This window comes from Penicillium verhagenii (genome assembly GCF_028828195.1).
Source record: "Penicillium verhagenii strain IBT 33310 chromosome Unknown utg000009l_segment0_segment0, whole genome shotgun sequence".
In the NCBI taxonomy this organism is placed as follows: domain Eukaryota; kingdom Fungi; phylum Ascomycota; class Eurotiomycetes; order Eurotiales; family Aspergillaceae; genus Penicillium; species Penicillium verhagenii.
This window is the reverse complement of record NW_026643173.1, coordinates 468,957-491,453: the sequence shown is the minus strand read 5'-3', so window position 1 is coordinate 491,453 and position 22,497 is coordinate 468,957. Positions and strand designations below refer to the sequence as shown.

General features: G+C 46.9%; 8 protein-coding genes across 8 annotated transcripts; 3 read left to right on the top strand and 5 right to left on the bottom strand.

Annotated features, from left to right (window-relative positions):
- Window positions 1-304: 304 nt before the first annotated feature.
- On the bottom strand, window positions 305-1,102 carry N7466_009248 (class I SAM-dependent methyltransferase; the record flags this gene model as incomplete). Its single annotated transcript, XM_057168637.1, has 1 exon — window positions 305-1,102. The coding sequence occupies one exon, from the start codon at window positions 1,100-1,102 to the stop codon at window positions 305-307; it is 798 nt and encodes a 265-aa protein (XP_057017343.1).
- Window positions 1,103-2,428: 1,326 nt separating this feature from the next.
- Window positions 2,429-4,421, top strand: N7466_009247 (IucC family-domain-containing protein; the record flags this gene model as incomplete). Its single annotated transcript, XM_057168636.1, has 3 exons — window positions 2,429-2,960; window positions 3,325-3,856; window positions 3,941-4,421. 3 exons carry the CDS (start codon window positions 2,429-2,431, stop codon window positions 4,419-4,421), a joined length of 1,545 nt encoding a protein of 514 aa, XP_057017342.1.
- Window positions 4,422-6,065: 1,644 nt separating this feature from the next.
- N7466_009246 (aspartate aminotransferase family protein) lies at window positions 6,066-7,373 on the bottom strand (the record flags this gene model as incomplete). The annotated part of the gene is made up of 1 exon (XM_057168635.1): window positions 6,066-7,373. One exon carries the CDS (start codon window positions 7,371-7,373, stop codon window positions 6,066-6,068), a length of 1,308 nt encoding a protein of 435 aa, XP_057017341.1.
- A 1,390-nt stretch (window positions 7,374-8,763) lies between these two features.
- On the top strand, window positions 8,764-10,596 carry N7466_009245 (Cys/Met metabolism pyridoxal phosphate-dependent enzyme; the record flags this gene model as incomplete). Its single annotated transcript, XM_057168634.1, has 3 exons — window positions 8,764-8,943; window positions 9,010-9,923; window positions 9,993-10,596. 3 exons carry the CDS (start codon window positions 8,764-8,766, stop codon window positions 10,594-10,596), a joined length of 1,698 nt encoding a protein of 565 aa, XP_057017340.1.
- Window positions 10,597-12,510: 1,914 nt separating this feature from the next.
- Window positions 12,511-17,126, top strand: N7466_009244 (uncharacterized protein; the record flags this gene model as incomplete). Its single annotated transcript, XM_057168633.1, has 3 exons — window positions 12,511-12,819; window positions 12,885-15,398; window positions 15,459-17,126. 3 exons carry the CDS (start codon window positions 12,511-12,513, stop codon window positions 17,124-17,126), a joined length of 4,491 nt encoding a protein of 1,496 aa, XP_057017339.1.
- A 597-nt stretch (window positions 17,127-17,723) lies between these two features.
- On the bottom strand, window positions 17,724-18,503 carry N7466_009243 (acyl-CoA desaturase; the record flags this gene model as incomplete). The annotated part of the gene is made up of 1 exon (XM_057168632.1): window positions 17,724-18,503. The coding sequence occupies one exon, from the start codon at window positions 18,501-18,503 to the stop codon at window positions 17,724-17,726; it is 780 nt and encodes a 259-aa protein (XP_057017338.1).
- An 867-nt stretch (window positions 18,504-19,370) lies between these two features.
- On the bottom strand, window positions 19,371-20,152 carry N7466_009242 (uncharacterized protein; the record flags this gene model as incomplete). The annotated part of the gene is made up of 2 exons (XM_057168631.1): window positions 19,371-19,801; window positions 19,849-20,152. 2 exons carry the CDS (start codon window positions 20,150-20,152, stop codon window positions 19,371-19,373), a joined length of 735 nt encoding a protein of 244 aa, XP_057017337.1.
- An 841-nt stretch (window positions 20,153-20,993) lies between these two features.
- N7466_009241 (uncharacterized protein) lies at window positions 20,994-21,701 on the bottom strand (the record flags this gene model as incomplete). The annotated part of the gene is made up of 2 exons (XM_057168630.1): window positions 20,994-21,266; window positions 21,354-21,701. The coding sequence occupies 2 exons, from the start codon at window positions 21,699-21,701 to the stop codon at window positions 20,994-20,996; spliced, it is 621 nt and encodes a 206-aa protein (XP_057017336.1).
- Window positions 21,702-22,497: the final 796 nt, after the last annotated feature.

Genomic DNA, 22,497 nt, shown 5'->3' with positions numbered 1-22,497 from the left:
TTGGTGCTGTCTGTCACACAGTACACTACACACGTGACACTACCATTTCCTGGCGACACCCGCCCGATCGGCCCGACTATCACCCGCTCTAAAGCCCCCCTTTATTCAATTTCCACCTCCTCGAAACTAGTAGCATACTTCAACAAAATTTCGTTACGTGATTATTTCAGTCGGTACGGGGTAGTCAGAAAACGAGTGGTTATCATGTTGGATACTTTTGAGTACTGGCAATCTAAATCGAGATTTTTATGAATATCATAGCGCTCAAAGGTTGAGTCGCCAAGCTCTTGAGATAGTACGTACATCACGCCCAGCAGAGAATCTGCCCGTGTAAAAATCCAAGCCACCCATCCTCATTCTCCACCCAGGTCCTCCACGCTGTTGCCATCTGCTCTAAGTCAATTTCGCTGACAAGTCCTTCACGAACCGCGGTCGCTGCAAGACCAGAGGAACGAACTCTTGCTTCCATTGCACCGCCCCAATACTCTCGTTCATCGGGGCTGCTGAAACACCATGACCCAGTACTCTTCTTCATATTTTCCACGGCAAAGCCAGCCTCCCTTGCCCATACATGCAATTGAACTCCTGCTTTTGCATAATTGCCCTTATCCTGTCGCATACGGTCTTGAAGATCGCTCCAAGCTGCCAGGCCCTCTGAATTGGGCCATATGGTCGAAGTGATAGTCTCTTGTACTGCGACTATGCCTCCTTGTTTTGCAACACGCCGCATCTCCTTGAATGCCTGGACTGGATCGGCAATGTGTTGCAGAACCTGGTGTGCATGAACAACATCAAAGGAGTTGTCAGGAAACGGTAGATCGTGTATGTCACCGACTTGAAATTTGACATTTGTCACCCCTTCGGAGCTAGCAAGCGACCGTGCTCCTTCTAGTGGATCGGACACATATTCCACGCCCACCACGTGGCCCTGGGGAACTTTCCGTGCCAGGTCGATTGTGATAGAGCCTGGGCCGCAGCCAACATCAAGGATGCTCATCTGTGGCCGTAGATAAGGCAGAAGATAAGCGGCTGAATTATTGGCATCTCGCCACGTGTATGTCTTCAGGACCGAGGGAGAATGATCATTCGTATAACCTGGCATCTTTTCAATATTGGGTGAGACAGGAGGCTTTCGTGGTGATAATGATAGTGAACCTTAACTTACGAGCCGAGGACGCAAACCGCAGTAAATAACTCCCCGCCTGGAGGTTCGGTAGTTCATCCAGAGAGTAAAAAGTACCTAATCACACCGCCATTCTTGCATAAATCGATAGGTCAAAAGTCCAACTATTATTTTTCCTCGTGTAGAAATAGCAAATTCCAAATCTCGGGATCTACAATTCAGGATCTACACAGATTTCTCATGGATCACAAAAAGGGCTGCAAGGTACTCCACATCGCTTTTGCCCCGATCTCGCTTGATCTCGCCTTGCGATTGCGTATAATCCGATCCAACCAGAATTGAGACTGAAGCCTCATACTGTATATGCGTATTTTACGTCTAATACAACTAATATGCAGGCCAGAGGGGTCTGCTGTTTTTAAAAATCCTATACCAAGGCTGAACATGTAAATTACCACTTCGCGTTGGATCCACCTGCACATTTGGAGCTCAAATAGACTTAACCAAGTTTGCAGGTGGATCACTCCAAACCTTGGATTGTGCAGCTGAGTGCGGAGCACGGAGTACCCTTCTCCTCATTGAAGCGCCACCCGATCGGGCTAATGTGGGGCGTGCCGCCGTATGAGATGGAACGTGCCTAGTGGGTACGTTCTGAGACTGCATGCCAAGGTCAGCTCATTACTCAAGGTTTGCTGGAATTTCGGACAAATCTATGATCAACATGCGAGTACTCCTGACGAGGCAGGTCCAGCTTACTGAGACACTGAACTATACGTTATTCGCATGACGCTAATTCCTTCAGAGACCTTTCTTCGTGATCGGCATTTGAATCGTACTTTCGGCAACTTTGATAATCATTAAACTACTAAGATTGGAACATGAAGAAAAAAATTACAGACCTTCATGAAAATCGAATACCATCGTCAGGTATTCTCGCTGTTTGTGACTGGTCAGTTGCGGGGCCTACAGCCGCACTTTGCCGGAATGCATAATATCGAACTAACGACTGGCAAAGCAAGATGGACGGAAAAGATTTGTGTCGGTGAAGCTCTTTATGTAGACTGTGGAAAGTGACGTGGCATTTTCAAAATTACCTAAAAAGTGTGATTCAACCCCAGAATCACACTTAAATTCACTGATGCCCTCTGGTATCAAGAGATTTGGAACTTAACATCTCTTGTTGCGAATTCATTTTCGCTCTTATATTGTCTGGGACTTTTTTTTGTTCACAATATAACCTTCTGAAGAGCTGAAACGAGGCCCGCTGTACAAGCAAGCCTGATTCGCTTATTATATCATACCAAAATGTCGGTAATCCTTGGAGAGCATCTGGCTTCAGCCAGAGAAAATAACTTGCCGGCATCAATTATGGACGACGAGAAAGCTGCGCAGTATTTGGAGACTCTCAATACAGCAGCAGCTCTTGGGACCTCTATGTCCACTAGACGACGAGCGCACTTCGAGACAACCAAGCGAGTGCTTGCCGCTGCAGTGAACGAGCGTCTGGCCATCGGAACTGTCGATACATCTGCAAACCTCAGTTTGCTGTTGCGTGCGCCTACTTCCCCAGGTGAAGCTGGGTATGATGACACTTGGATTAAGTGTGGTATCCGTGCCAATGCCTACTTCGAGAAGGACGGTCTCAGAGCCATTGGATTTGTGCGGGCTGAAGACTTGCTCAACCCCGTGCTAACCGGGAACGCAACGAGCGAGGCAGTTGAGGAGCTCGATCCGACAGTGCTGGCCCGCGTCATCTGCCGTTGGAACCCTGTACTGGCTCAAAATGACGGTGGAGAGTCGTTGATAAAAGAATTGCAAAATGCCACCGACAATCAGAGTAAGTGCCGCAGTATCTGCTATCCCGGACTTGACTAAATCCCAATTAGTGAAATGGCTGGAAATTGCAGCTACTCAGCCAAGACTGCATCTTTTGTCTCCACTGGCTGATTGGGAGCAATCAGTTGTGACTGGGCATCCTACACATCCGGTATTCTTCCTAGTTGCTCTTGGTGTGCTTGACAATGAAATTAACCTCACATAGCTACACAAAACGTGCTTTGCACAACCCCCGCTGAAGCCCATTGTGCCTGGTGACATCCCGGAACTCCTATCGCCTGAATTGACATTTCTCTCCGTGCCAAGATCAAGTTTGATAGTCACTGGGCCCTTTGAGCAGCTTCTAGAACCGCTTCTCAAATCAGTCGGGGTTCCTCAGGACCCCGAGCAACCTGATCAGATTATCGTGCCGTGCTTCACTCGTCAGCTGCCAAGTATCATGCCCTTCTTCCCTGAAGCGCGTCTTCTTAAAAGTGTTCCAGACTGCTGCCGCGCACAAATATCAATGCGGAGTATCTCATTCATGCCAAAAATTGGCTTTCCAGATCACCTCAAGCTGTCGCTAAATGTTCAAATCACCTCTGGTCTGAGGAACGTCAGACCCTGGGGCGCGGTTCTGGGTCCTGCACTTGGCAAATTGCTCCCGAATCTGCTTCCCCCTGATCTTTGGTGGTTTGCAGAGCCTGCATCCATCACGGGCGCGCAACAGGACTTGCATAAAGCAGGCCAAATATCATGCGTCATCCGACAACTTCCAGAACAGCTGGCTAAGACCCCCGAGGAAGTCATTATTCCCGGTGCTGGGCTATTACAGAAGCCCTTCAACGAGGATCAATCGTATATGGAGATCTTGTTTGGCCTTGATGACTTGAAGAAAAAGCAAGATTGGTTTAGAAAGTAAGTTTTTCAAAACTTCCGAGTCTTCATTTTCCGGCCTGGCTTTCTTGCCTCAAAAAGAACGTGACTGATCCTCTCAAATAGGTACACTATGCTATTATTCTCCACTGTTCTGCCTCCCTTGGTTCGTTACGGAATTGGTTTTGAAAGCCACCTTCAAAACGTCGCCGTCCGTGTCAATGTCACAAGAAAAGAGGTAACAGGGTTTGCTGTCCGAGATTTCGAAGGAACTAGAATTCATTACCCTACATTCCTGCGCTCTGGATATAATCTCAGTGAAGTCCCCGCAGGCTCCCCCAATCTTGCCGATAACCTCCGCTCCCCTTGGAATAAAGTGCATCATTCCCTCATTCAGGATCATGTGGGCCCTCTCTTGCACGTCTTAGACTTGGAGTCTCAAGGAGGCTGGGCGATTGTTCAGGAGGAGCTGGAAAGAGTATTGGATCCCTCTGGAGACCCCGAGGGAAAGGCCTTATATGATTTTATGACTGAAGAGACAATGCCCATCCCGGGTTTTATGGGGATGCGGTTGATTGGGCGCTATGTTGAGGTAAGTCTCCAATGATCTCTGCAGAAGAGTATGACCCAAGTATAAGTGGCATAAGGCTAACAATAAACAGAGCCATGAAGTAGAGATGCCGAACTTTGTTCTCCGGAAATGAGATGGAAGGCACAGATGTCGCCCAGGTGGCCGTTTTTAGGCTTGTGGCCACTATTGGTCAGAACCCCCCACCCTAGCTTAGCAGGTAGCCTCCATCTTTTTTAGTTCCATCTCATTGCGTTTGCGGGATTTTGCATTCCTCCCAGGTAGAACAGTACCTAAAATCTCGGTAAAATTGTCCTGAAGAGAAACCCTGTGCCATCGCAGCCATTAATATGCGAGGACTTGAGAAAGAGGCTAGAAAATCTCTCAGGATATTTAGAAATTTAAATATATCTAGCTCTACACCTGTGCATACATAACTAGCACTTGAGTACATTCTCTGCACATGTGGCCACGGAACTTACAATTCCGAACATTTTGAACATTTGAAGTCACTCCACGCTAGTAGCTGCAATACCAGTCCGTATTGCAATGACGATCTGCTATCTATAATCTGGATTATATAAAGACTGAGTCGTTTTCAATCGTATTAGATACTGAAATACAGTATTTATGCAAGATCGCCTTCTTGGCGCTCCTTCGGAAATTTGTAAGTTTGGTGGGTAGAGACTGCATATGTGTACTTATATCTACATATGTAGTTGATTCTAAAATCCATGAATACATGGGTCGTGAAACTCAGCCCGAGATCTGGAGAAAATCTTCAATGTTTCCAGACTAGGCGAAGAACAATGGCACGAAAGATTCTAGGTTCTCAACCAAAAGGCAATCAATATTCAGAGACTGCAGGGCTTAACATTTGAATCTGACATCTGGACCATTAGGTACATTAGTACCGATTCAAACCTGTTTTTACCCCTCCTGGCTTGCATATCTCAAATGATCCACTGTGACCTATGCACACGTCACTAGCGGTAATTAATATGTACAAACAAGAGTTTGATACTAGATGATATAATTAAAGTCTGCTTGATATAATGAGATACATATATCATGCACATATGTAGTACAAGACTCTAGTAACAATTTCGTTACGTAGACCAAATCGTAAGTATGCATTCGAAACATGCAGGTCAGAGGGATTAGTTCATTTTTTCTAAGGGGAAGATCTCGGGGTTCGATCGACATGCATGTGGATCGGGCGGGTATCTGACCAATCGGACATCAGATCCCGCTCCGGGGCCCGCATGTGCAGATCAATTGATGGACCAGTCAGATATTCGACATGGTCCCCGGGGCCCGAGGTTACACAATGACCCCTGTCAGCCTCGGCATGGAACTTCGGAAGGATAGCCGGCGGAGAATTTGTTGTTTTGGCAAACGATTTGAGTTTCAGTGTTTCTAAGGTCAACTGGTTCTTACAATGGCCCTCCAGGGCTGAAAGTTAACCTTGTTAATACAGCAAATCACATACATGTATCAAGTTTCCCAGGCATGCTGGATGCCACTCTATGTACCTTATGGGTTATTACTTTAGACTCATAGCATAGCTACCTCCAGAGGTGTAGTCAAGCGACAAAAAAAAAACCTTGGTGCACGGACCACCTAATGCCCAGGTGTCGGTAGTAATTGATCGATATATTTGCTTAATGTACAATCAATCAATTACTGCACTAGCAGAGCTGCAAGCGTTTCATCTAGAATCTGGATAGCCTGGTCGATCTCCTTGTCTGATACAGTGATCGGTGGGACCAAGCGAATAACAGATCCCTGCGCAGGGGGGGGAGACGGAACAGCACTACATGACAGTCCACCGGCCAGAGCTTTCTCTACAACTGCAGTTCCCAAATCCTTCGCATTCATTTCAGCATCGGGGCTTGGAATCAGTTCCACCCCCTGGAGAAGTCCCCGGCCACGGATATCTCCAATCCAATCCTTATACTTCTCCTGAAGTCCGAGTAGACCTTGGGTCAGCTGGGCACCGCGCTCGGTCGCATTTTGACAGAGTCCATCACGTTCGACAATCTCAAGGGCTTTATTTCCAACGGCTGCGGTCAAGGGGTCATTTTGGTGCGTTGTGTTCCAGTAGAAAACTGACCGATGAGTGCCCTTCTCAATTTCAGCACTTGTGACAAGAGCCGCAAGAGGGAGTCCACAGCCTAGTGTCTTGGACAATAGAAGAATATCCGGGACAAATCCTTCCTCTTCTTGAAAAGCAAACATCTTGCCTGTCCGCCCAAGACCCGTCTGTGCCTCGTCAACGATCAGCACTATCCCCCGCTTCTTGCATTCAACACTCAATCGCGTCAAATAACCGCGAGGGAGCTCCAAAATTCCACCACCAGAAAGAATTGGCTCAATCAGAAAGGCTGCCAGTGATCCAACGCTCTGGCGATCGATCATGGACCATCCATAGTCAAATTCGGTCTCCCAACAGTACTTCCCATCACGCTGAAATGGCGATCCATATGCATATGGTGCAGGGAAAGCCAGCTGGCCAGGCATGCATGGGAGTCCAGTGTTCCGATACTTGGAGAAAGTGGCTGCACTGGCACCGCATGTCTGACCATGGTAACTGGCGGTCAAAGCAATGGTCTCGAATTTTCCAGTGTAGGCCTTAGCCAGCTTAATTGCTGCCTCCACACTTTCCGATCCCGTATTCAATAGGAGTGTCTTTTCAAGAGGGGGAGGCAGTAAGCGAGCCAATCGTAGGACTAGATCTGCCACGGGCTGGGTGATCATGGTGCTGTGTAGGTGATCGACCGTCTCAATCTGGTGTTTGACCACATCGACAATTTCGGGGTGGGAATGACCGAGCAGAGAGCTCCGTTGGCCAGAGGTGAAGTCGAGGATTTGACGTCCATCAATATCCGAGATATAGGTACCACTGGCTTTGACAACTTTCACCGGCGAGATAGTTATGCCAGTGTATAGGAGGTGGTTCGAAGCGGCAGCAAGATCGAATGTCGTCATGCTTGCGAATTGTGGTGAATTTTGGTATAGAATTGGAAGGGGCAGATAGGCATTCACGTTAAAGCAGATTTGTAGACAGTGGAATTGAGAGAGTGGTAAGTTTTTCCTTTTTTTTTTTTTTTTTTTTTTTCAGTGTCAAATTCTAGGCAAGCTATTTGCGAATAAAGTTCCAAGTTTACCACTCGATCAAGATGCATACCAACTTGAAGGTACCACCTACTGTAGGTAGCTACTCCACATGTACTATGCGTTGTTTGAATTGCGTGATTTGTACATTGCATTTGACCCGTGGACTGCAAGTGGGTATCTGTATCCTGCAGCCTTACAAGGTACTAGTACGACTCACCGCTGTTTGGGTTCAGCTAAGCCTTCGCCCACGCGAAACCCCTAGATGGGTAGGGATATTCGGTACTTTTGCGGGACGGGAACGGGCCGTGGCCCGTGCACGGCCCTGAAGGCCCTCTCGTATCACTCCAGGAGTCTCCACCCCCTAGGCATGGACGATTCTTACTCAATCAGGTAATTATACTAGTATTTCATCTTGAACAAAAATTGTGGGTAATAGTGATAGATCGATCCATGAACACCCATGAAGATCCATGTTTCCCCCGCTCTTCGCACCATTTTAGTTGCAGATACCAAATTAAGTACGTAATGGTGATGCATCCATGAATACGAGCTCCATATGAAGATCTACTATGTTTTACCCACTCCCGAGGTACCCCGAGGTCTTCGTATGTATTACCTTTAGCTGCATAAACCGAATTAAGTACCTGGATCTTGATCCAAAAGTGGCGGGTAATAATGATACATCATTAAACACGCATGAAGATTCATGATTAACCCACTCTCCGCACCATTTTACATAGTTGCAGAAAGTCAACAAACACTGCGGGTAATGGCGATACATCCATGAACATCCCTGAAGATCCATTATTCCCCACTTTTCGTACAGCTTTAGGCAGACACCAGATTAAGTGCGTATGTACTACTAGTAGTATCTTGGTCAACAACACATGGCGGTAATGGCGATACATCGATGAACATCAATGAATGGTCGCTGCTTGAACAATAGTTGCGGACACTGTAGTATAGGGGGTTCCTTGGTACTCTCCACATTCTAGCACCAGTCAAACGTCACCTCACCGGCAAGCACTTGAGGAGAGCAGCCGATATAACGATAACCACCTGGACAGTATATAAAGTTGATTTCTCCCCTGAGCTCAGGAAGTTCCCTCACTTAGTATTCTATATTGACCTGATTACCACTTGGCACGTATTTCTTTCCATTTATCTGCCTGGGCACGCACAACTATTATTTGTTTTTATTCTTCATTTTGTTTGAACTGAACCTTGACCCCCTCATTTTTTCAGTCCAGAGTTTTTCACCATGAAGTACCAATTACCTCCACCTCTTGGTCATGCTGTTCCCGTATCGAAGGAGCACGCCATATCTGTGCATTTCCCTGCTTGGGCTGATGTAGCAGGTTATGGAGCAGGAAAGGCAGAAGTCTCAGAGGCTCTACAAAATGGTTATCCCAGAACCTTTCTGCACAAGTGCGTTCGAGAGGTAGGCATCAATACCCCAATATACTGGAACTAGACTTGACTATGATATTAATGTATGCAAAAACAGTTTTTTGACACGTGTATCCGAAATCTTCCAACGCCTGCGGAAAGCATTGCTGTGTTTCCTGATTACGACAGCGCAGCAGACTGCCGGTCTTTCCTTTTGGATAAGACTCTCAACCCAGATGGCGCAGTTGATGAGAAGGATACATCGCTCTTTGCTGTCAAGCTCAGCAAGGGTCCTTCTCAGTCTGAGGTCGACTTTTCTTACATCCCTCAGCTTTACGCTGTTACCCATCCGCATAGCGCGGAGTCAGTGAAAATGACGTTCTGGCGGTTGAATGGCCGTGGAATTTCTTCGAGACTGGCAAAGCAATGCCTCCAATGTATCGAATTTCAACTAGAGCCTACTGCAGGCCCGCTACAAGACTCACCATCGACCCGGGATTTGGCCCTCTATGAGACACTTCGCAAGCGGGTGGCCGACTTGCTTTCGCGCGCTCCCATAGATGCCACGAAGAATACCCTGCCAACCAGCAATGATGTGTATCTCAGCGCGTCGGGTATGGCTGCGCTCTATCACGTGAACCAGGCACTTTTAAGATGGCGAAGTGATGACATTGTTATGCTCGGCTTTCCGTACGAGCTGTCTATTAAGATGATTGAGACGATTGGTGTGCCTTATCACCTTTATAGCTACGGCCTCGATAAAGACATCGACAACCTGGAAGCACTCTTGATTGAGCGAGCTAAGGAGGGCCGCAAGATTCAGTCTGTATGGTGCGAGTGCCCCAACAATCCAGTCTTGCGAACCCCAGACATGCACAGGGTGCGTGATCTGGCGAACAAGTACGATTTCGTCTTTGTTGTGGACGACACAATAGGAAGTGCGGCCAATATTGACGTCTCGGATGTCGCTGATGTTATTGTTACATCGTTGACGAAGAATTTCAGTGGCTATGCTGATGTCCTTGGAGGATGGTGAGTCCCAGAATCTGACCTTGCACGTTTGAATAAACAATCAGCAGACTAACAAGCTCAAATTGGCAGTGTTACTTTGAATCCAAAATTCCCTCATTACCAAGAGCTCAGTACCGTCTTTGCTGCAACTCATGTAAACAATCTCTACGCCGAGGATGCCATCCAGTTGGAGTTGAACAGTCGCAATTACCTCGAGCGCTTTACGCAGCAAAACCGCACTGCTGCCTATCTGATTGACTTCCTTCACCCCTACATCGCCGATCCCAGTAGTGGTCTGAATGCTATCTACTCGCCGCGCGTCTGCTGGAGCCGGGAAAACTACTGCAGTTTCATGCGCCCCGCCACGGAAGAGTTCGAACCGGGCTTCGGCTCTGTATTTGGGGTTGATTTTGAAAACGTTGAACAGGCGGCAGCCTTCTTCGACAACTTCCCGGTCTGTAAAGGACCTTCCTTTGGCGCAAATGTTACTATTGCACTACCCTATGTCCAATTGGTCATGCAGAACCAGAAAGAATGGGCAAAGGGTCATGGGTTAAATGAGACCCTAATTCGGATTTCGATCGGTCTCGAAGACCCAGAGCTGCTTCTTGGGCACATCAAAAGAGCGCTGCAGGCGGCGAATGATGCTAAAACACAGTGCTGTTCTACTTGCCAGGAACATGATCTTCACTAGTTGGATTTATGTTACAAATGATCCTTGTCAAGCACCCACGTGATAATGGGCCGGGTTTGATCAAACCCATTGCTAGAGAGCGCTTGGGAACTATTTCCGGCAAAACAAGCCCCACGGATCGAAATATTTGTTATCATCATGTCAACTATTTTTCTTTTGCGGCACTTTAGGGACTGTTATTTTTTCTCGGGTAAAATTTCGAGATTGAACTTTCAGTATTTTATCTCTTTCGGTTCACTGATCGTTTCTTTGTGACGATTGCAGCATCAGCTAAATTTCTGCTAAAACTCTTGCTTAAGGTTCATGTATGTAGTAGAGACTCGTGGGTGTGCATACTTATTACTATTTCAAAGTCCCCACTTTCCCCGCTTCCTTCTCTTCTTTCTCTCTCTGCCGACCGGTATTTATGCCGCTCTGAGTTTATTCAACCTGTTTATTCTGCATTCAGGAGCCACTACTTGCTTCCGAGAGAACTTAACTAGACAAGCCTCAAAAATGTACAATCCAGACATCTACCTGAACCCCGGGGCATGTAGGTTCGAATTCCCTTATCGGACAAGTAGGATTAACAAGTCAGAGCATTACATTATAATGATTCAATGTTGGCTCCACTTCAACAATCGCACAAGATGGGGAGATCTAGATGAGACCAAGACACTAGTTACACTAATCGGCATCTTGCCACAGGACTGTTGAGTTTTTTGTCTTTTAGTAGATGTGGATCTTATCCTGAGATGAAGTTTCGAAGTCAAGATATGTACTTGGCTAGATGCGTCGCTTACGATGCCACGCTTCAGGGTTCTCGAGGCAACGTCATTTTCAAAATTACAGTTTTTGTGGCTTAATGTTTCAATGGATACAATTTTCTTTACAAGTAAAGCGCCATGTATCTGCGCGGCGTGCATTTCCAGTTCCACTACGAAGTAAAATGCTAGAGGTATCTAAAAGACCTTGAATATTCCCCTCTTCTGCCTAGGAGTTTAGGTGCATCCATGGACTACTAGATTTCCCAGGGGCTTGCTTCCTGAATGAAGTACAAGTCTTATGTAGAGGCAACCAGGCAAGTGGAGAAATTACCTGAATATGTGGTGGAGTCTCACTTTCTAAGGACCAACCATTTCTCTAGGTCCAGGTATTCAGTTCGAAAGACAGTATATGTATACTATTCTTCAAATACTTGGTTTGGCTACGTTGCTAGAGTGGCAAAAAAAACCATGAGCTAGGCAGGAGGTCTACTTTCTGGAAAAAGCTAGGTATCACATACTCGCGAGGTTCGAATGGAACTCCAAATCGGCCCCCACGTTTTTGGAAACCCCCTTTCCTGAGTACCTAAAAACCGCAAGTATGTATCTGAGTAGTAAAGGGGTGGATGTAAGGTCTTGTATCACTCTTATCTCGTAATAGAAACGGATCGTCGCCTTTGACAAATCTCTTGGCCATTTTCGACGATCAATTTTCAGCTTGTGGGGCCAGGATGTAGTCCTTGAAAATAGGGGACCCGGGCATTGTCGTATGTACAAAACTTGTAGTTCTCGAACTAGAGAATCTTGGAAGTGAGCTATGAGATAATTTGTTTTTTTCGGGTGTACTTAGTAACCGTTCGCGTGCGATGATACGCTTGGCTTACCAGCTGAGTACATTAGAGGGCCCAGCTGAGTGGAAGTAAGGGAGCAGAAACCTATAGGTAGGCTATATTACTACCTAAGTGAAAAAAAAAAGGAAAATGAAAAAGAAAACAATGACGAAAAGACCATGACCCACATCTCAGCTACAGCCAACACTAAATGAATGGTTTGCACATCATCTGTATTCCAGTGGTTCGTACTAGTAGATCTCAATCACATGTCTAGTTATTTAGGAGTGATCGATTACTTTCTTCTGTCCAAACCAAACCCATACCTTCAAGTTGGAGAAATGTGGGACATTGGAGACCATGCTCTGGATTTCAGAGTCACGATTCTTGTCCTGACCACTTTCTTGACCAGCTTGGCGTTTCCAAGCCTGGCAAATTGGGCCCGTCGAGCATTTTGCACCACTGATCAATTCGCCAAATATTTTTATCACGACTGCGATGGCGAGAGTACACTCGAAGATGTGCGGGTTTCTAGGAGGTGGGCACAGCGCGCTATGATTACCATCTTGACAACCAGCGCAGTCGCCGTATCTATATCACGGGCTGTCGTCGTCTCGACAAGAGAGGAATGGTTGCACTGCGGTATTTTGGTAAGTGGGAGTGCTAGCACAACTCTTCTTTGTTATAATCCACTTGCCTTTATTGACTGGATCAGCTTTTATTCCTCATTGAATGTCTCGCCTTACTAGTGGAGTCGCGCTGTGCTGTGCGTTATTCCCTGGGCTTGCAATTGAGTCTTAGTTGTGTATTGGGGTTGATTTCTCTTGCATTCGAGACCTGCGCATCGTATCCTTTGCATCTAGACAACATCCAACGAAAGCTGGCCGGCGCAGAATGCTGTTGTCTTCTCGCCACAGCCGCCCTCTGCTTGCTGCTTCCTCGCCGCCCCGATGTCTACCACAACCACGTTATGGTCGACCGCGAACTTTCCACCTCGATTCTTAGTCGTGTTACATTTAGCTGGGCAAGTAAAGTTGTCCAGCTCGGCCATCAGGATAAGGAGTTCGACCCGGCGGAACTTCCAGGGCTAGACCACAGTACGCGATCGCAAAGTCTCCGAGAGTCGTTTGCTGAGGCTAAAAGCGCAATCACGTCAAAAACGCCAAACGGTTTTACAACGCCGGCACCGATGTGGAGGATACTAGTGCGATCCAATCGTGCACATCTGACCGGGACAGCGGTGCTGTGCTTTCTCCTGGCACTGCTCACTTTCGCGCCGCATATGGCGCTATTCCATATCCTGCAAGTCTTGGAATCCGATTCACCTGAGATGAAAGAACCCTTGCAGTTGGGGGCATGGGGACTTGCGTTGGGCCTGTCAATTGTTTGCTCTTCTCTTGTTGAGCAGTGGATAAACTGGATTGCATTCAATAAGATCTCAGTCCGAATAATCGAGCAAATATCCATCATGGTGTTTGACAAGGCTATGCGTCTAACTGGGTCCATGAGCTCCGAGAAAAGCGGGGATGGGAACGGCGAGGACGAAGATTGCGGCGCTAAGAGTACAATCAATTTGGTTGCTGTTGATGGCCAGCGAATCGGTCGATTTGCCACGTACTATTTTCATTTAGTGCTTGTGCCTCTGAGGATAATCCTTGCTTCTGTCTTATTGATGAAAATCCTTGGCTGGCAAAGCTTGGCGGCCGGTCTTGCATGTATCGCTGTTCTGATGCCGATGATCACTTCCTGCGGTCGCATGTATGCACAGGCTGGTCGCCAGTTGATGGTGGCACGAGACAAGAAGATGAGTATCATCACTGAGGTGCTGCACGGAATCCGCCAAATCAAATTCTCTGCCCTGGAAGACAAATGGTCAAATAGAATCGGTTTGGTGAGAAAGCAGGAGCTGGCAGGTCAACGCCGAATCTTTATCTCGAATGCTGGCATCATGTCTTTCTATATACTTGGCCCAATCGCGTTGTCTGTCGCCTCCTTGGGAGTCTATGCCTATCTACACGGGGGGCTGACGGCCTCGGTCACTTTCACTGCTACATCAATTATGGGTTCGATAGCAATGTCGTTAGGTGTGCTTCCGGATTTACTCTCGAATGTGTTGGACACTTTCATCAGCACACGGCGCCTGGATGAGTATTTTAGTACTCCCGAAAAGATGCCAATTTTAACTCCATCCGACACTATTGGCTTCCAGAATGCCACAGTTACCTGGCCGGGAGCTTTGACATCTCAAAAGTCTCCCTGGGTCTTAAGGGGTCTTGATCTGGAATTTGCCCGAGGCGAATTAAGTCTAATTTCCGGGCGAACGGGATCAGGCAAGAGTCTTCTGCTAGCTGCCATCCTGGGAGAATGTGATATCATTACCGGGCAGGTAATGGCACCTCTTCAACCGGATCCTGAAAGTGTCTGGCGCACATACGTAGCCAATGAAGAATGGCTCCAGGACTCCGCCACGGCTTACGTGGCTCAGATGCCATGGATTGAAGCAGCAACTATCAAGCAGAACATTCTGTTCGGCCTTCCCTTTCGTGAAGAGAGGTATAGGGATGTCCTATACGCATGCGCCTTGGTAAAGGACTTGCAAACCCTCCCCGATGGCGAGCAAACTGAAGTCGGCCCCGACGGAGTCAACTTGAGTGGTGGCCAGAAAGCCCGCATTTCTCTCGCAAGAGCGTTATATTCCCGCGCTGGCATTCTGTTGTTGGACGATATATTTAGCGCAGTGGATGTTCATACCGCGCAACATTTATATGAGCATGCACTGACCGGACCTTTGGCTGCGGGTCGAACCCGAATTCTCACCACGCATCACATCAGTATTTGCTTGCCCCAGACTGATCGTATTGTTCATTTGGAAGATGGCATGGTTGGTTTTACTGGTGCGGCTGCTCAATTACATCAAAGTGGAATGCTGGACAGTCTGTTACATTCTTGCAAACTTGATGAAAAACTGCATGAAAATGCAGAGGTTGCATTGAAAGATACACCTTCATTTCCACTTGAGCAAGTCGATGAGCCCAATCGACCGACTTCGTCACAGAGCAGGCGAGTAGTTAATCAGGCACCACGAACCTTTCTGAAAAAAGAGCGAGGCAAGACAAACAAATCCTCTCTGCGGCTTTTTATTCAGTATGTCACAGCAAGTGGCAGATGGTGGCTATGGGCTCTAGTTGTCATTTCTAGTGCGTCATATATGCTTCTTATACTCGCAAGAGTAAGTGTCTTATCCCGAAGAGAAATAAATTGTGCCTTTCAATATGCTAACTTAAAACAGAGCTGGTGGCTACGTGTCTGGAGCAACCATGATACCGAGGCAGCTCTCGATGCACAGAAAATGGCCGAGCAACATTTGAAGTTCTATTTTGGTATCTACGTCGCTTTCGCTGTCTGTGAGTGGCTCGTTGGCTCAACGGTAAACGTGATTACTTTCTTTCCCGCACTCCGTGCATCAGAACGTCTTTTCGAGCAATGTCTACGCGGTGTACTCAGCGCACCTCTGCAATGGCTTGACACTGTCCCGGTTGGTCAGATTTTGAATCGCTTCTCATTTGACTTGAACGTTGTCGACTCTCGGATATGTCTCAATCTGATCCACATGCTCGCCGCCGGCCTGGAATGTGGCAGTGTGATTGTCGCCGGCGTTATCGTTAACCCTCTTCTGATCATCCCCATCGTTCCTCTTACCTCGGCATGTGTCTATTTTACCCGTACATACTTTGTCGCAGCCCGAGAGGTAAAGCGTATCGAAAACATCGCTCGCAGTCCAGTATTTGAGAAATTCAACTCTTCGCTCGCTGGCCTTTGGACAATCCGGGCCTATGGAAAGCCAGAAATCTATATTGAGCAAATGCAGCAGCTTGTCGATGGCCATGCTAGGGCCTACTGGCATCAATGGCTGTTAACCCGCTGGCTTGGAACAAGAATCAACATCATCGGAGCGATTTTTACTACATGTGTTGCCGTTTTGGTTACGAGTCAAACAGGAGCAGATGCGCCCGCGGCCGGTTTTGCGATCGGTTTTGCAATTCAGCTGAGCAGTGCCATGACTTTGTTAACTCAGGCTTACACTGGTTGGGAACTGGATTTGAATTCTGTCGACCGCCTCTTGGAGTACTCTGATATGGAGCCAGAAAAGTACGATGGCATTGATCCGCCAGCCGCGTGGCCAACAGAAGGACGATTGGATATAAACGACCTGACAGTCAAGTACGCGCCTGACCTGCCACCGGTTCTTAGTGGTCTAAACATAACCATCGAGGGGAATCAACGCGTCGGTATCGTTGGTCGAACCGGGGCAGGCAAATCGTCACTGGCTCTAGCTCTGTTCCGCTTCTTAGAAGCCAGCCAGGGCCAGATTCTCATTGATGGGGTCGACATTTCCAAGATTACACTGACCTGTCTGCGGAGCCGACTGGCCATCATCCCACAGAATCCAATGTTATTTTCAGGGAATGTTCGATCCAATCTGGATCCTTTCCAGGAACACGATGATAGCGAACTTCTCTCTGCTCTAGCGCAGGTGCGAGGCACTACTTCTACAGCGAAACTCCCATTATCAGAACTCGAAAATACCATTTCTGAGGGCGGTTTGAATCTATCCCAAGGCCAGCGTCAGCTTCTTTGCCTCGCTCGTGCGATTGTCTCCAATCCGAAAATTCTTATCATGGACGAAGCCACTTCTGCGGTCGATCATGCAACGGATGAGAAGATTCAGCAGGCTTTACGGACAAGATTTGGACATGGCTCTTCAACTCTCATAGTAATTGCCCATCGCTTGAGCACGATTGCTGACTTTGATCATATCTTGGTCTTAGACCGTGGCATGGCGGTGGAATCTGGGCCTCCTCGAGACTTAATAAACCTTGAGAATGGAATCTTTCGGGCAATGGTAGAGAAGGATTCAGACAGAGACCAATTGCTTCGGATCATTTCCGGACAATAAAAGTCCCTCAAAGACGAGATACGAAACAGTTCTGCCCAGGTGCTCTACAAGACTGAGCAGGGCTGCAGTGGCAAGTTCTCTGATCATTGGTCTGGAGGCCCAGTCGTGCAATGCCAATACTGTATAATATTTAATCATCATGATTTTTCGAATGGTCCTATACTATTTCGGCCCTTCAATGTGCAATACCACTTTATCAATCATTCATTCTTCCTCGGTGCGTTTTCCCCACTTGCAGCCGTTATGCCTCTGTAAAAAGTCTCTAGATTATTACGGAACAGTATAACCCTACCAGTACTACAATAACAGAGCGGGAGACTTTTTATCTGGGATTTTTACGGCTGCCAGGGCCCTTTCAGAGGTCTCTCATACTGTGACGTTAAAGATTTGAATTAAAAAGACTTTTATTCTTGTCGAATGTACGACTCCGTACGAGGATAACCACTAGAAAAAGCTGGATGTACAGGAAGCTGACTAATAATCTTCAGACAAACATCACAAACCACGCAAACTGCACAAACTGCACAAACAAATGTTCCCAGCTACATAAACAAACAGCATCAACAACAACACCTTCATTTGTTGACCAAGAGCAATCTATTTTTTACGCAGTGTTTCAACAGGCCCGCCTCCTCGAATTACATACACTTTCATGTCAGATAGAATGTCACTTGCAGTAACAGAATGCTGGAAAACGCCGCCATGGAACATGGTTGTTGCGTCGTTTCCTATACCCATTTTCAAGATTTCCCCCCCAGGGTGTCGATCCACGAAGTCAGTCACATCATAAACAAAGCCAGCGATTGCAACAAGGGCTCGTCCACTTCCTGCCTTTTGAACATATGCTTCCCACTCTATCGCTGGTACTCGATCGCCTGCACAATTATCATCAGATGGGATCTTCTTGCTGTTGCCTTGTCGACAGTTCTCGATGACCTTGTCTGGCACTCTGTTTAGGTTAGTCGCCAGTCCGACCGAGGCTAACAACCAGATAAGCCATTTGGAAATATCTATATCAAAAAGCCCCACTCCATTTCGATAATCGGTTGGGAATTCATGATGGAAATTGTGGTAACATTCTCCCAGAGTGATCAGTGCGACCAGGGGATTATCCCGGGCGGTTGTTCTTGACGAGAACGGTCTGCTTCCAGCCCAATGGGCAAGTGAATTGACCAGAAATGTGAAATGCCATGCAACGTTCATCCGGACCGTCCCGGCCCAGAAGAGTCCTCCGGCAAGGTCCCCCCAGCCAAGCCAGGCTATCAACCCTGGCACGACGAATGACATGGAAGCGGCAAGAGGAATGTAATATCGATCCTGCCACTCAACGACGGGATCATTTTCGAGATCAGAGATGTCCACGTCCCATTGACTCATGATGTCTTCTTGCCGAACTAACAGCCATCCAATATGGGAATACCAGAACCCTTTCCGTGCATTGTATGGATCAAGTTTGGTATCTGTAAATCGATGATGAGCTCTATGGCCTTTCACCCACCACTTGATAGATCGTTGGACCATCCCTGCACCGAAAACTGCAAGGAAGATGCGCAACGCGATATGTGCCCGAAAAGATTTGTGTGCCCAAAGTCGGTGGTATCCTAATAGGTTCTATAGTTTAGCTTGGACAGTCGTGAAATATCGCGAGGTGGCCGCTATACCTATCGTGATGCTGAGCCCCTGGATATAGCCGTAAACCAAAGCGAGAACCACCGTTTCTCCGCGGACTGGGACGTACGGATAACGCAGAGGAATCCATAGCGGCCATATAACTAGAGCAAATATATGCCACCAATGAAATTGCGACAATTTTTTAAACATTTTGGTGCTCATCCACCTTTGTCGTCACCCAATCCGATGCCTCTGAATTGGTCCGGCGCTCTTTAAGGGCCTTCAGATACTGGAGAGCAAGTGGTGGAAAATTAGTCTCCAAGTCTTCTTGTCTTCCATAACAGGCCTCAGGTAGGTGAAAAATAAACCTCAATAGACAAAATTACCTGACATGGTATTTTGAAATATTCAGTATTATAGTTGGCCCTACACACTGTAGTATGCATTGTGGTATGTACTGGGATGTACGGCCTTAGTACCAGTCTCAATCAAGTCGGAAACCTTGGGGTCGGGACGTGAGAATACGTGCCTATTGATACGATGTCTTTCGTTTTCCTTGCATGATAATAGCCTTACTCATGTGTGCGTTATTGACCTCCATTCTACCCACTATAATTGGACGAGCCCATTTAATTAATTCTGAAAGTTTGTCTCATCCATCCCAAATGCACCCTTGCGCCATACCGAAATTGGAATAGGAAAAGAAGCGAGGGAATGGAGAACGCCAGGGTTACCAAGCAGTAGCCCAAAGGTGTTTAACAACACAGCCAGACCAATCAAGTCGTGGAGCAACTTTTTCTTGCTGTGCATAGAAAGCCGAAGTTTTGCTTGAACCAGGATAACCAGGGGCTGGATTCCCCCGAAGATGATCACCCAAGCACTTGCATGAGCATCATGCGAAACAGCGTATGAGAGGCTGGCGTGTATTGCTGCGTAGCAAGAGAACGGGATGCCAAGAACAAGAATGTGCTCCCATCGCTCTGCCTTGCTGGAGCGAATGACCCAGTCAGCAATACCTAGGAATGTGAACCGAAACAGATCATGCCACCATTCTCCCCATATTGCTTGGAATGATCAGCCTCTGTTTTCTTCTCTGGAAGTAACAACATACCTTGGAAGCTCAATTGCATCACACCGATGCTTGATCCAAATATAGGGGGATACTGCCAGGGTTCATTGCCTAGCAGCCCAAGCCCAATATCCACAAATGCGAGCGTTGAGCATGAGAGTTGAATGGCCGCGTAGATACAAATCTTTGTAGGTATCCATTTCATCCATGGCATCAGAAGCCAGGATACGACTTGGTTTGTAGCCTCTGAATGGTTCCAGGCGGCAGGCCTGGCAAGTGCCTTCCAGATCTCGGAGTGGATGATAATCGACTGATAAAAGTCGATCCAAAGATAGCATAGAGCCATATGTAAGACCTTCTCTGTCATGAATTTATGCACATCTGTTTTGCCTGTCCATTCTGTTGTTCTTTTTGACTTCTGCTGTGGCTGATAGGTTGATCGGGGCTCGTAGATCAAGAAACCTGGTGGCAAGCCACTTTGTGGCCCATGACTCCATCCAATTGCACGAATGCTGGTCAATAGATCTACAAGCCAAATGCCCCTGCGTATCGTAAATTTTGCAGGATATGGCTCCCACTTGTAGAGAGTGTTAGCCAACGGTTTTGTTCTCCGAAGTCTCCTCAGGTTTGGGACATCGAGAACAAATGCCAACTCAATAGCTCGGATGATATGAATAACAGAGCCTGGGCCACAGATGATAGATAAATATCCCGGTAGCTCAGGTGGGAATAAAACGGCATATCCTGCGGACACAAACACTACCCAGAGCCATAGTCGATTAGGTAGTGGGATCCTCTTCCAATACTCCAGGCCCCAGAAATGTAGGAAAGTTGTGACTGGTGGAACAAGAGATATTAATAAATAGCACAAAGTAGCCCTGGGAGCCGATAGGAGAAATTGTTGCAGACTCATAGCTCAACTGGTCTGTTATGACCACGCGTGAACAGAATTCAGCACAGAGGCTTACGCTATCTTCCGTCCGCCTGGTTCAAGAAACTGAGAAGCCAACAAAGGATAAATGGTGAAGTTCAAAATAACAATCCGGTACTTTGACCACCGATAAATAAAGCCCAGAATGACGGACACGTCAGGGGGGTAACGCAACTCACGACACAAGGGGTGATCATGCAGCATGCTATAACTAAAAGGCTTTCAATTATTATATAGACGAGTTAAAATGAATGGCCTAAAAAAGTAGGCCAAGGACTGGTTGCACCGCCGTCATAAATCCCATATAATCCTGTGCAAATCCCAACTCAGGCTTCAAGCCCGTCGTATATGCGTCAAAAACGGAGCCCCATGCTTCGCGAAAAAGTCCGTAATTCCGAGTAATCTGATCGTCATATTGGTTCCCCAGCAGATAACGCGAGTAAGATTCAGCTTCTTCAATTTCGCGTAATATAGCATCCAAAAATATGGGCGTAACGAAGCCCATTCGGGAGTCTCTGAGTACCGATTGCTAAAAAGAAAGAAAAGATTAAGAGTTGGTTAGAGGACATGTTCTTTCTTCTGCAGATTGATCTGTATTTTTTCCAATTGGACTCACCTTTTTCTTGTAAACATCCATTGTCTGAACTCCATCAAAGCCAAAATCGTAAATGGCTTTCATAATGTCCTCACGCTCCTCCGGGGGGCAGATTGTGGAATTTGCAGTGGCCTCGTGCAGCTGAACGTTTCCAATCCTAAACGCAGACCATAATTCGTAGGCTGACGTCCCCAGTGGACCAGTCGCTATGATACCTCCATTGTATTGATCGATCGCTTTTCGGTTTTTCTCGAGCTTTTCTTTTAATACGGATAATTGCTTGTAGAATCTGGTTGCTGGCTCGGACAGCGCGAGTGTCATAGGAGCTACTAGGCAGACCGCCAGAAGTACCCGACTTAAAAAGCGCATCGTCAAGGTCCAATGGAATATTTCTATTCGTAGGCCTTGACAAGCAGTCCGCAAATAGATTGCGAAGGCCGACTTGGCTGCAAGGGCTTTCAAAAACCCAAGCTCAGGATAATAGATGTTGCAATTTGAGCGCGAGTATGTACCTTGAACCTGGCAAAGAAATTACCTTTACGAGGTTTTGAGCTTGGAGTCAATCACATAGGCCAAATCAGTCCTATTTATTCTTTGAAAGGGCGAATAACTACATTCGTTTTCTTTCGGGACACTCATTTCTATGCCTACACCCTCCATTCCTGCCTCATACATGGTGATGTTTATGAATTGCATTTCAACTATCTCCGAGTATAATCTTCCCAATCCCAAATCTTTCAATTTCAACTTTTTATTAGAAGGAATTAAAGTCTTGTGCATACGACGGCATTACGTCCTACGCTCTGACCAGGTAATACCTATTCAAATACAATCTTGGAACATTGAATGCTGGTCAGACGTCGTACCTGGTTATGAGTAATTAACTTGTGACATTACTTGCACATGTGGGATTCACCCTTGAACCTTGGAAGCAACATTCAGTTGGATCTATTCAAACTTAATGGGAGGAATGTCCCTCTCTGGCGATTCATATCACCCCTTGATATCGGTGGATCCGCTTAACCCTCTTTATGAGAACTTTCAATTTAAGGGCGCGGATCCTAGAAGAATGGACCTCGGGAACCTCGCTGTCTATCAAGGATCTCTTACAGGGATCCTGGGTCTAGGTCAATTAATCCATCAAATTTTATCAGTATGAGGGCTG